This window comes from Rhamphochromis longiceps, linkage group LG5 (assembly GCF_057381845.1).
Source record: "Rhamphochromis longiceps isolate RC_006_pf linkage group LG5, R_longiceps_female_GT1.1, whole genome shotgun sequence".
NCBI classification, from domain to species: Eukaryota; Metazoa; Chordata; class Actinopteri; order Cichliformes; family Cichlidae; genus Rhamphochromis; species Rhamphochromis longiceps.
In genome coordinates this window covers 20,879,160-20,892,666 of record NC_140561.1, presented here as the reverse complement: position 1 = coordinate 20,892,666, position 13,507 = coordinate 20,879,160, and the positions used below count along the sequence as shown (strand labels likewise).

General features: G+C 40.4%; 1 protein-coding gene and 1 long non-coding RNA gene across 2 annotated transcripts; one reads left to right on the top strand and one right to left on the bottom strand.

The window, feature by feature from the left end:
- Positions 1-2,982: 2,982 nt before the first annotated feature.
- LOC146669891 (uncharacterized) lies at positions 2,983-13,286 on the top strand. Its single transcript, XM_085406539.1, has 5 exons — positions 2,983-3,130; positions 3,430-3,558; positions 10,397-10,564; positions 10,946-11,128; positions 11,212-13,286. Exons 2-5 carry the CDS (start codon positions 3,444-3,446, stop codon positions 11,238-11,240), a joined length of 495 nt encoding a protein of 164 aa, XP_085262665.1. The 5' UTR covers positions 2,983-3,130; positions 3,430-3,443; the 3' UTR covers positions 11,241-13,286.
- Positions 5,729-10,306, bottom strand: LOC146669892 (uncharacterized). Its single transcript, XR_014911744.1, has 3 exons — positions 9,553-10,306; positions 8,623-8,772; positions 5,729-6,838 (listed from the first exon to the last, which is right to left on the bottom strand). It is a non-coding gene; the product is annotated as an uncharacterized LOC146669892 (long non-coding RNA).
- Positions 13,287-13,507: the final 221 nt, after the last annotated feature.

Sequence of the window (13,507 nt, the reverse complement as noted above, 5' to 3'; positions counted from 1 at the left end):
TGGCAACATTAGCAAGGAAGCATACACATACTCAAATATACAGTATAAATGGTGTGTTCTCAGGTGCAGCAGATAGTAGGTCCACATTTTTTGGTTACTGGCACCTAAAAAAAATAAAACATGTTCTAGTCGTGTGATGAATATAGGCTTAGAGCTGCGGTCCCCAACCTTTTTTGCGCCACGGACCGGTTTATGTCCGACAATATTTTCACGGACCGGCCTTTGAGGTGTCGCAGATAAATACAACAAAATAAAACTAGTACCAGTACCGAAAAAAAGAAGATTTGTTCTTAACACACGTGAAAAGACCCAGGGAAACCGAGTTAATGATAAAAACGATAACAAAATAAAGCTAAAAACCCTGAAAACCATACATTTCACACCCGAGCCTCAACTCTCGCGGCCCGGTACCAAATGACTCACGGGGCCCGGGGGTGGGGACCGCTGGCTTAGAGTGCAGACTTAGTGCTAAGTAGTTAGTACTGAAATTGGGTTGACATCAATTGCTGACTCAGCCACTGCAGAATATTCAATGTTTAATTTCAAAAACTCCTGGATTTTGTTCAAAGTATGTTTTGAGTCATTGCCCATCTGTTCTGTGAGAATCCGTCCTGTCAGCTTTGGTGCATATGGGTGAATGTTTCCATGTGCAGTAATGTGAACAGGAAAGTACACGCCATGATTCACTAACTTGCAGAACTACCTTTAACAGCACTAATCGTTTTCTGTATGACTTTACTAGTCTGCAGCCTGGTTGTGAAGGACTTTCAGTTCACTCTTCTTTACAGTGTTGCTTCACTTCATTGCGGCTTGTGGCATCTGTTTATGCACAGTGCTGTTAAGGTCCCACCACAGCATTTCAATCAGGTTGACTGGGCCATTGCAAAATCTTCTTTTCTTTTCCTGCTATCCTGTTGTCGGTGTTATGCTGTGCTTGAGATCAATGTCCCACCATTTGACTCACTTACACTCAAGTTTTAGCTGTCGGACAGATGGTCTCACATTTGGTTCTAGAATACTTGTGGTTGACTCAGTGACCGTAACGTGTCCAGGTGCTGTGGCCACAAAACAAGCCTAAATCATCAGCGCTCCACCACCGTTCTTGACATGAGGTGTTTTTGGTGATATGCTGTGTTTGATTTTCTACAAACGTGACAATGTGTATTATGGCCAACATCGGCGATTTTTTTCTGTTTTTACGTATGTGGTTTGTTCAGGTTCAGCTTAGCTGCCATGCTTGACCCTGGGGTGAATTTGCTTATAGGAAGATGGTGGCATTGTGTTAAAACACATCTGAAAGCTCCAGACGTCAAAATGTACGCCTTCATAGATGTGGTCACACTTACTGATGATCAGTTACAACAGTGCATTTGATTATCAGCACCTTGCTGCTACTTATCCAGTAATGATGCATTTACCTTATCAGAGGACTGAAAACTTTCTTTTTGACTCTTTACATCTACTTCCAAATTCACCCAGCTGCCTCTCCCTTCTGTCATGTCATCAATAAACAATGACTCAGTGTCCTTGGACCCTATTCGTGCTCATGCATCACCTTGCCTTTCTATTGTTGAGTTTTATAAATGGTTTGCAACTTCTGGTGAATCTATATTTTCTCCTGTGAAGACTTCTGTTTACGGTGATAACAATATCCCCATTTCTTGGAGAATATTCTTCAATTAACTAAATGTTGTGGCGATGTTTTTCTTCAACATAAATGAGACCCTGCACTTATCAATCACTATTATCTTGTGTGGCTATGCTTGGCTTTTAAATAGTCTAGCCCACTAGTATGTTCTTTTTGTCAGTATGCACCAAGCTATTTATTCTGAGACTCCTAACAGTGGCTGGATGATTGATTTTCTTTGTTTTTGCAAGCATGCCCTTTTTTATTTGCATTGGGAGCTATTTGGTGCATTGTGGCCACTGCTGCCTAATGTAAATGCCACACTTGCAATCATTTCCAGACCTTTTCCTGCATAAAAATAGGAAGAAATAATGAAGAAATGGTTCAGACCTGGTCATGAAACTCTTTTTAACATTTGAATTTTGTTCTCCAAGTGTAATTGGAGATCTTGAGTCTCTGATAATAGGATACAAAATAAGATAATGTATAAAAATTGCTGGAATTTGGTCATTGCAGAAATCAGTGCACTATTTTTTTCAGTCCCTCGGAAAAAAAATACTAGAAGTCTGCACCTTAAGCCACCGTGAGCAACAAGGTGTTTACTGAAGTTTTTTTTTTAACAGATGATGGTATAAATAATATCAGTGGTTTTCACGAAATAATTTTACTGAAAGTTTGTTCAGCTTCTTCAGATAAATCTTGAAAAAATCTTTCATTTTTGTCCTGTTTGGGGATTTTTAATACCTGATTTATTATATTTCTGTAAAAGTAAATAACATGGAATATGCTAAAGTAAATGAATCAAATGAAAGCTGATGTGAACCTCCACTGATAAACTTTCCCAGAGTTTGCACTAATGTGTTTGTTGCTCAAGCTGTTAATCAATGCAAGACCACATCAGTGTTATGAAGCAGCACCCGCATGAGATAAGTGTTGGTGAGGCAGGCTGTTAATAAATACAGTATGCAAGTTTGAGGCCAACACAAAATTTACCTCATGTTTAGCTGATGTATTATTATCTAAGAAATAGCTGCATGTTTAATATTGAACAACTCTGTAATAGTTTTAGTTTACAGTCACTTTTGACTGGAGTGACACAAGTCTTTATAGCACTGACTTGAGTCCTTAAAGGATTAAAACCCGTTTTTGTGAGCTTTTCCTACAGTGACAAAGTCTTGCAAAAACTCAATGAATCCTTTAAGCTGGTGTCTGTGTTGGAATGGTGGAATGATTTTTTTTGGTACTTTGGGGTTGTTGTTGGCTTATGTTTTACTACCAGAATGTTCTGTCCTCTCTTTTTTTTCACCATTTTGCTTTTTCAACCCCCCTTTTCTCCCTTGTGTAACATTTTCCCTGTCCCTCCTGCTTTCTGAATTCTGCCTGTGCCTGTCTCGGTGTCCCTGTCCTATCTGGCTCTCCCAGGTTCAGGTCCGAACATTCGGTACCCGCCAGTCAGGGCTCTGCCTACACCAGAGCAACAATTGGCGCTGAAGGGTGAGGAGGGTGAGTGTTTCCTTCCAGTCTGTCCATGTATCTGTCCTAACAAGCACATTTAACTGGTCGTCCTTTATTTGGAGAACTCTGAGCATTTGGGTGGTTTTCTCATCAAGAAAACAGAGAACTCCATTTCTGTTCTACCGACAAAATAATATATACGTCTGATTACATAAAGAAAAATACACTGGTAGAGTATGGGCCTTGTTTTACTGAGGTCAGTTATTTTCAGGCCTCGTTCAGTCCAAAAAATTAGAGGTTGTCATTGATGTCTCTGATGATCCTGCTTGATGCTGCTCTTCTTTCAGGCCGTGAACTGCACATGGTAGTAAATACCAATGACCCAGACTACGAGCATGTCTACTCCGTCGAATCCTATGACGACCCCTTGGAGGAGATGCTCTACTTCACGTCTCCCTCGGCCAACCAGAGTGATGGTAATTTCTGTTTTACACTATTTCCAGTGTTTTCCTGAAGTAACATGCTTTAGTATCGCAGACATGGGTGAAGAGAGAACAGTATCCTTCAACTTCTCAGCTTCAGCAATAAATTAACATTTTTGGCCATCATGACTGAATATAACCACATTATATAATGGAGTGATGGTGTGTCAGCTGATAGCTTTCTATGCATTCACTTGGCAAACCTCATAGAGAGCACAGTGATTAAACTGCATCTATTCTGCCTAAAGTTGCTCCTGCAAACCAATTGGAAACCCATCTCACCAACTCATGCTATGTCTGAATTAATCAGTGTCATAGTCTGTTTTTTAAGCCTCCATTACACCATAGTAAAAACAGGATGGCAGTCTCTCTGTGACTAGGAAAAGTCAGTGGTTGCCAAATGATTTCACTGAATTCTTTTGTTGTTGGTGACCGATTGCAAGTAATTGTGGCAACCAGTTTAGATTGCAGGAGAATTGCACAGGTCACCTCACTGGAGGTGACGTGTTTTCAAAAGTTTTGTCAAACAATAGCGGCCTAACTCAGACTTACTGCAACCTCTCACAGACAGATAGGTGAAGGTTTGCAAATACTCACTGTCTAATTCTTGAAAGCAGACATACTGCCAGTGTGTGGGTGGCAATTTTGAAACTGTTGGAAGAGTTGCCTCCAAAAGTGAGATCTTCTGCTTTTTATTTCAACTTGGAGGATTGCAGTTATGCACTGGGGCACCTGTGTGTCATGTCCCGTAGTTAGAAACCCTTGCTACTAAGGGTGTCTTTAAATTTGTTGTCTTAATTTAATTGACCATGGAACATTGAACACTGAACATTGACATTGACATTATCTTAAAGTTAAATGGCGCAGCAGATTAAATAGTGGTAACTGGTTACTTCTTGCATGTTAAACTGTTTGTGTTCTGTTTGAATTCATCACTTGTGTCTGAAGAGAAACCATGAGACTGAGAAAACTGTGCACATTAATTTAAGCTGTGATTTGATTCTGCATCATCATAACTGGTATAGAGATCCAGAATACGTCTTAATAAATACCTTTTAGGATGTATACTGCAAGACATTTACATCAGATTGCAACATGTTCGCAACTGTTTCCAGTTTATCACAGTTAATCACCGTAATATCAGACAAACATTTAATGTAATTGTCAATTTGACTCAAACTAGTAAAGATTAGTTAGACTAAAGCTGCAATCATAGTTCAGCAGTGGTAGCATTATCGCGGTCTGCTGGCAGTTCATGGATAACGGGTCTGCTGGCAGAGAGCATCCACTGTTGATGAAAGCAGTGTTCAAAGTATGTGGCACAGCTGGTTTGTGGGCTACTCTCACTTGTGCTGTTTTTGGTCCGTCAGAACAGTGAAGTTATAACATAGAAAACAAGTGTAACTCCGTCTTTTTATCATTTTACTGTCTTGACGCACAGACTTAGTCCCCATCTTTGAAGCAACCATTTCAAAAGCAAGGAGATCACAAATCGCTGGGCATAGTCGCTGTAATTTTGGTCTTCTGTTTTTCCAAGTGTGTAGTTAGGAAGCACTCGGTTTAGAGAAAGTGTGGGATTGGGAGAATGTGGCATGTTCTATAGAGCACTTTGAGTAATCCGGGAGACTAGAAAAGCGCTATATAAGAATCAGTCCATTTACTGTTTGAACAGGGTTTTGTCATGTTACTTTTGCATTGTTTTGCAGGTTGCACATGTTGTTATTACATGGCTTGATTAAGGTACACATTAGGCTGACATCTGGGGCCAGAGCTGAAACTGTTCTGGGCCAGCACAGGGCCAGCAGTGTGTCTGCAACTGGCCCGTGGCTGCACACAAATTACACATGGCCCACATACTGCAAAGACTGACGGCCCTTTGGTGGCCCAGATCAGGTTTGCCAGAGGTAGCCCACACATGGGCCAGCACAGGACCACCAGTGTGTCTGCAACTGGCCTTGTGCTGGCCCATGTGTGGGCCACATCTGGCAAACCAGATCTGGGCCACCAAAGGGCCGTCATTCTTTGCGGTATGTGGGCCATGTGTAAGCACATTGTGTGGGCCTGATCCAGGCCATACCAATTTTGCTATGAGGGGAGTAGCTGACATCATTGTGTAGCTGCATTGACAGTGCCATTTTGTCACAGTAGTTACTGTGAGGTACAGATCAGGTTATAGAGTTGGCATTCAGAAAGTTTTGGTCTACGACATATCTACAGTGCAGGAGATTAGCACAAAAGTATAAATCCCCTTTAAGGAACCCCTGATGCTGTGCTCCGCACCTTATGCTTCCACGCAGGGCCGTTGCTAGCCATTTGGGTGCCCTAAGCACAAATGCTTTATGGTGCCCCCCCCCCCCGCCACTGAAAAAAACAAAACAAAACATTAATACTTTTGAATTTCTCAGTGGAATTTGTTTAATTAAATAACAACAAACATGACAGTTAAACAAATAAATAAGGTTAAAGGAGGTTAAAAATACTGTTACAAATAAATACTGAAACAAAAATTGAACATTGGAACAAGAACAAAGAGCCTGGCAATAATGTGTAATTTTTTTTATAAAAAAATAATATATATAATATAATAGTATTATTATTAATATATTTACAAATAGTTTCACAATAGAATTTAAATAAGAAACTTAAATAAGAAAAATAAGAATTTGAACACAAAAGCCACATTCCTTAAGTAACTATGTTAAACATTTTTACAATTCGTTGTCAGAGTATGCCCTAGACTCTAGGGCATACTCTGACAACCAGAAAATGCAGGCGTGGTGTGCCTCTCTAGGGCCTAGAGAGGCACACACCTGCATTTTCTGGTTGCAAAATCAGCTATAAGGTCATCATATGATAGCTTCTGAGCCACGTCACCATTGATGCTGATAACAGCCAGACCACTTAAACGTTCCTGCCCCCATTGATGAACGAGTTTGAGCTTTGAAAAGCTTCGCTCAGCAGAGGCAACTGTGACAGGCAGGGTCAGTGCAATACGCAGAGCAATCCACAGATTGGGATATACCTCTTGAAGCTGATTGTCATGTAAAAATGACAGCATTTCCAAAGCAGACGTCTGTGGTGGCAGCTGAGGAAGGTTGATGATTTCCTGCATCATCTCAGGTCCATCAATGTCAGCTACTCCCTTATCTGTCAGTGTCTTCTGTACTTCAGTGCAGTGTTTTTTTAAATCCTCCTTGGACATCCCATTCACTTTGCTGAAATTAAGCAGCACTCCATATTTCTCCTTCACTTGATTCATGGTCTCAAACCTCTCCTGTAGGGAGATTAAAGCAGAGTCCACAACACAATTGAAAAATGTGACCTCAAGCTTTTTAAGGGCATCATGGAGGGGCTCATCAACAGCTTCATATGCAAACTGCCTTTTTGTGCTCCTGAGCCTTTTCTCCTTCAACTGTGGTTCTATGTTCAGGGCCTCACAGAGTTCTTTGGCAGCTGACACAGCCTCATCAAACCCAGACTGTCTGTATTTAGAGAGGTTACTTTTGGCAGTGTCAATGAGCCTGACAGCAACATCGAGCTGCATGGAGCTGGACTGTAGTAACTTGTTCACCTGGTTTGTGATTGTAAGAAGTTCACACCACACGATGGAGCAAATCAAAAATCGAAATGAGGCTACTTCCTCAGCAAGCACTTGAGCCTCCACCTTTGCGACTGCATCACTTACAGCTTCTCTGGCCTCCAGGAGAGCATCCCTCACTTCTTTTGTCTGACTCCGGACAGCAGTTACACTTTGAAGCCTGCTTTCCCATCTAACGTCACTCCAAGATTTAAGTGTCAATTTCACATGTTTTGTTAAAATGGCCCATCGCTGGGTGGCACTGGAAAAGAAATTGAACAACTTCTGCAAATACCCAAAGTAGCCAGTTGCATCTGGAGAGGACTTGGCAGCATCAGCTATGACCAGATTCATCGTGTGAGCTCCACAAGGCACAAACAATGCTCTCGGGTTTAATTGTAGCAGTCTGGCCTGAACACCTTGCTTCTTCCCCTTCATGTTGGCCCCATTGTCATAGGCCTGTCCTCGACAGTTTTCAAATGGAATGCCAAGCTCCTTCAACTTGTCAAGGACAACATTGGACAGGTTAAGGCCAGTTGTTTGCTCCACATTTATATAGCCAAGAAAGTATTCTTTAATATCTGGTTGTGCTTGGAAACAAACAATGCGTACTATGACTGACATTTGTTCAGTGTGACTCACATCTGGAGTACAGTCAAGAATGATGGAGAAGTATTTTGCCAACTGGATTTGCTTCACAATGGCGCGGAATGTTTCTGAAGAGATAATCTGAATTAGTTCGTTCTGTGTCTCAGGGCTGAGGTAATGTGTGTGGGAACCTTCATCTTTTATGTTGGCCAAGTGATTTGCCATTACAAGGTCATATGTTGCCATAAGCTCTACTTCCTTCAAGAAGTTGCCATTGTCCGGCTCATAAAGACAGTCAGAAGAGCCCCTAAAAGACAAATTTCTGGAAGCCAGTGAGAGAGTTATTGAGAGTAATCGTTTGAGAATCTCTCGCCACTTTTTCCTTTCTGCCTCTAGTAAGGTCAACTCCTGTTGATCTATTGCCATGCTTTTCTTTAGCCGTGTGTCCAGTTCTCTCCACTTAAGCATGCACTGTATGTGGTCTTGGCTACACTCATGACCCCTCAAACGGATGTTGATGTTCGACCAGTCACTGAAGCCCTCTGTACTCAGCTTTATATCCTTCACACTGAAAAGCTTACATGCAAAGCAGAACACAGCATTGTTCTGCGGTGAGTACACTAACCAGCTCCGGTGAACCTTTTCTCCATTGGGAAGAATTTTGAACTTAAGGCTAGTGTGAAATGCTCTTCCATCAGGCCCCTTTGGAAAATTAAAATCAGAGCTGACATTAAAAGGACCTCTCCGCACAATTTCAACACGATCAGCATCTACAATGTGAGCTGGCCAAAGAGCAGGATCGGTTGAAGGGGGCACACATGTCTCCACAGTGTCACTTTCTGATAGTCTCTCAGTGACAGGACTCTCAGTGGTACTTGTGTATGGAACTGTACCTGAACTGGTGGTTGATGGTTCTTGTTCTTCTTGGCTAGGGATTGTTGCAGGGTCTACAATGGCTGGTGGTTGATGTCCAGGGATGGCACTACTACTGGATGGTTCATCCTGTCCTTGAGATCCTCCTTGAACATATTTAAGCATTGACCCTGCATACAAGAGAAAATATTCAGGGATTTTACAGAAATACAATTTTGAATCTACAGTAGGCCTACGAAAGATTGCATTATAAGACTAATAAATTAAGTAAGTCACTGGTACATTTAAAAATTACTAACTATATTTTACATGTATAGATTTTCATAATGGCAAATGGCAATATAAACATGCTGTACATAATTTGATATAAATGCGCAAGTAGGAAATCTATATTACTGGAAGATATAGGTTTCATATTACAGTTTCACCAACAGATGTCGCCCTTGATCTATGAACCTAAAGAAAGACGAGAACTATTTATGTGTTCAGACGTCAATGGCATAAATAAGATATGCGTCTTTATAGATATCCTGAAATGCAGCAACATACAAAGTAATCTTGTCTAATCTGATAATAATACTTGACTGCATCACTGACCTATCCCAAAGTTAAGGTTAATCAGTAGCATGCATGACGTTAGCCAGCTAGCAACCTGAGGAGGGAAATACTAGTCTCACGAATCACGATAACGTTAGCAATCGTGAGTCACGATTGCTAACGTTATCTGAAAACCGTCAATTGAGTGACCATGATGAGTTGCTTTTAGTAGTCCATTCTATATTCATATCCACAACGTAAACAAACTACCCAACATCAATCATTTGCAACATTTGTTAACACAGTATGAACACTGCTAACAGGAGCTATCACAGAGTTGACGGACATGAGCGTGCAAGCAAGGGCTACAATAATGAACTTTTTTTATTATTATTATTTAAACATTGCCTTACCGGCAAGCGACGCCTGAGTTTCATCACGCTTCCTCTTCTTCTTTCTTTTCTCCGCTCCCGACTCCTGTTGCCGTTTCGAGGCCATGTTCAAACAGGTGTTTACCAATTATAGAACAGACCACTGGGAGTGGGGGGGCACCAGGAGGAGACTGGAGACAGGGCACAAAGCAGATTCACCCCTTTTCTCGGGAAAATTGTTTTATGTTGCTTTTGTATTGTTTAACCATATTAATGCATATGATATTTATAGTATTAATATGGTTTACTTTTTTTTTTACGACCCTGATTTTTTTGGTGCCCTACCGGCCATTTGGTGCCCTACGCAGTGTGCGTTATGTGCGTTTGCGGAGCTACGGCACTGCTTCCACGCCACCAAATAAAAATGACCGCAGGGGGATTTAATAATCTTCATTTGACTATAGTGGCTGTCATTATACTTATGAAAAAGTCACTTTTAGTCAGTAACTATGACCCTGACTTTTGCCAAATGTATTATATGTGCTACACAATTTTCTGTTTCACGTGTTAAACCCAAAAAGGCATGCCAAATTTATGCTTTGAAGCCATAATTGAGTTTGTGCTGGTGAAGCAGCTTATCTTATGTGCCTGCTTTTCAATTTGTTTTTATTTCATCATAATGAGACTCTATTGCCCTTGAGTATTTATCACACAGCCTACTACAAACCCACACCATCCAGAGCCTGTGACCTGTCATGTTGACAACATGGATTGTTCAGTCTTTGTCCCCCATTATCATTGTTACCATTGTGTTTAGAAATTTTCTGTTGACCTTGTCTGTGCTGTTTGCTGTGTTTCTTTGGTGTGTCTGTGTGTGCGTCGACAGGTGAGGTTGACAGAAAGAAATCTGAGAAAACAGTCAGAGTTGAACCTAACAAATCAGCAAGTGCTGACGATCAGGCAACAGCTGATGGTCAGGAAGCAGTCAAAGTTACACATCTGAAAGCAGTCAAGTCCAGAACAGTCAGGTCCAAGAGGAGAGTCAAAGGGGAAGGTAAACCAGCTCATTCGTCATCCTGTTTGGGGATTTATTCATCCTTACTACTGGCCATCTGGTGTCTGTCTCTCTGTGTATGTCTCTGGGTGCATTGGCTGCTCTGCTGTTGTCTGTTTTTAGTTTTTTTTAAGGGTGTCATACAGTATTATTTAAGACAAGCATGCATCCAACAAAATAAGGCAAAAACAAAGAAGTGTTAATATGTTGCTTTGGAAACAAGAAGTGTTGAAATAAATAGATTGGCTTGACAATCTCATGATCTTGTTTCCTGCTGCTTCTTATTCCCACTGATCATGTTTGCCTGGGCTGCCTTGGTCTTGTTTTCTTTGTGTCTATATATATATGCACAAGTTTTACATGTATGCATGTGTTCTGCAGCTCCAGCAGACCCGTGCTTGCTGCCCATGGATGAGGGAAGCTGTGGAAAGTACACTATGCGCTGGTATTTTAACAGACAGGCTCAAGCCTGCAGGCCCTTCATCTACAGCGGCTGTGAAGGAAATGACAACCGTTTCCTTCACCTGGAGGAGTGTGAAGAGACCTGTCTTGGGGAGGCTGATGGTACAAATAGAAGCAAGACACAGACACACTAGTTTAAGTCCAGTATATAATGCAAGCAGGCTAACAGTTGATCTTTTGTGCAGGTTCTCCTCCCTTTAAGAGAGCGCGATGATTGTGGCCCACTTGTCCTCCGCCACAGGATGGTAGGCTTTTGTAGATCACTATGATGTCAAATGTCAGTGGTTTTATTTTTGTTTATTTATTGTTGTTTTGTTTTTTTAACCTAACCAAACTTTACCCTGCTAAAAAGGGAGACCGCAATGCCTCATAGGTCTGTTTTTTCTTTTGCTTGTTTACCTGACTTTAACACATCTCAGTTTAACGATTCCACCATACCACAGTATTGAGTGCAGTTCTTGTGGAACGCTGCTACAGTATTGATACTAAACTGCCAAACTCATCGTACAGTGGAATAACATCTTGCTGCTTAGGAAGGTTACCAATTTGGTGAAGCTCAGTATGTTTCAGTAACTTGCAGGTTGTTTGAGGGAGGCTGTTGTTTGCAGGTTGCAATCATTATTCATCATTTGCAAGATGCTTGCAGTTTCACTTATTACCTGAAAGAAATTGCTAAATATTTCACATTAAGTTAGTTTTTTTGTTTGTTTTGTTTTTTTGTTCTGATTTTGTTTTTCTGGTGTTAAATTTCAAACTGCAATCCTTTACAAGCTCTTTTCATAGAAACACAAAAGGACCAAAAATAGAGGATCGTAAACGGTAAACATATTGGCAAACATTGTGTCTCTCTCTCGCTATAATACAATGCTAAAAAGGCACAGTTCATTTCAAACTTAGAGAAAATACACAGGAATAAATGACGTTATTTAAGCAAAATAAAAACAAGGGGAAAAAAGCTATATGTAATTTTTCTTTGCAACGCTGAATGACTTTGTTTTAGACGACAGGACAAACAGCATCTGTTATGAACTTCACTCTAATGGTAACTACACAATGCTGTGTAATAAGGTGCAGGTGTAGTTGTACTCTATTTCCATCTATGTACACACTGTTTAACTGGCTCTGTGCTATTTAGCAAATAAGAAAAAGTTGACACCAGTGTAGGTTCTGGAAACAAAAGGCGTTACCTGCGCAAAGTAACAATATTTTTTGTGAACTGATTTAAAACACTAAAACCATGAACAGGTTGTAGTTAAAAAAAAATGCCTTTAAACTCTTAAAGCCTAAACTTTGAAATAATTGCCAAAATATTCAAAGTTTTTTGAAAATCCATCCATCCATTCTCTTCCGCTTATCCTTGTCAGGGTCGCGAGGGGGCCGGAGCCTATCCCAGCTATCATAGGGTGAGAGGGGCAGGGTACACCCTGGACAGGTCACCAGTCTGTCGCAGGGCCAACATATAGAGACAGACCATTCACATCCACATTCACACCTATGGGCAATTTAGAGTTAGCAGTTAAAAAACCCCCAAAAATGGAATGACAAAAATGAAAAATAAATATTGATTTGCATATATGAGTTTTAACTTAACTCATATTTGTCAAGTTTTTGGGAGAAAAAAAATCACAGTGATGACGTGGAAGACTGAAAACCCATGAATCAAACATGGCTTTAAAGGATTAAAGGATAATGGCGTCATATGTTACATGTTAACAGCACAGAGTATTTAGGTGAAATAGCGTGATGTAAACACATACACCCTGAAAAACAAAGAAATAACATGAAATGTATACAACTAGCCTCAGCCTTCACACCAGGCTTTCAGAAACGGTGATTTCCTGTCTTCACCTGCGGCGCATCTTAAGAGCTGATCCAAACGTTACTTCTTCAGTTTTCTAATGTTATCCATGCAACCGTTAAATAAAACTACAGCCCACAGATTCCTCAAATAACCCCTCGCACTTCTCTCCATGAAAATAACTATGCAAGCACAAATATATTTGACTATTATTACGAATATAGTTTTATCGTATCTGTTAAATATGAAGAATCAAGCGCAATATTCTGCCAATATTTTGTACATACTGTTTTTATCATTATTTGTGGGGAGTTGTGTTACTGTTAATGCCTGCTTGTTTACTTACCAGAGAAAAGGTGCTATTTTTAAATGTATTTTTATAGTTTGTTGAAGGTGTCTTTGTGCGGTGCAGACATTTCTGTCATGGAACATTTTAATAAACATTTCAAATAAACCAAATGTCTGACTAAAAACAAAGTTGTTGTATGCTTTCATTTAGCGATGAATCACTTTTAGCTTTAAACCTGAAGAGCATGAAAACAGGTTTGCATATTCCATACTGCAGTCAGAAATGATGACCTTTCCCCAACTAAAATCTAAAAGTGTCTCAGTGAGCTTTAAATAATGATGACGTTCTCTTTCTTGATATGATCTGTGTCTGCTCGTGAATAGAAGATTTATAA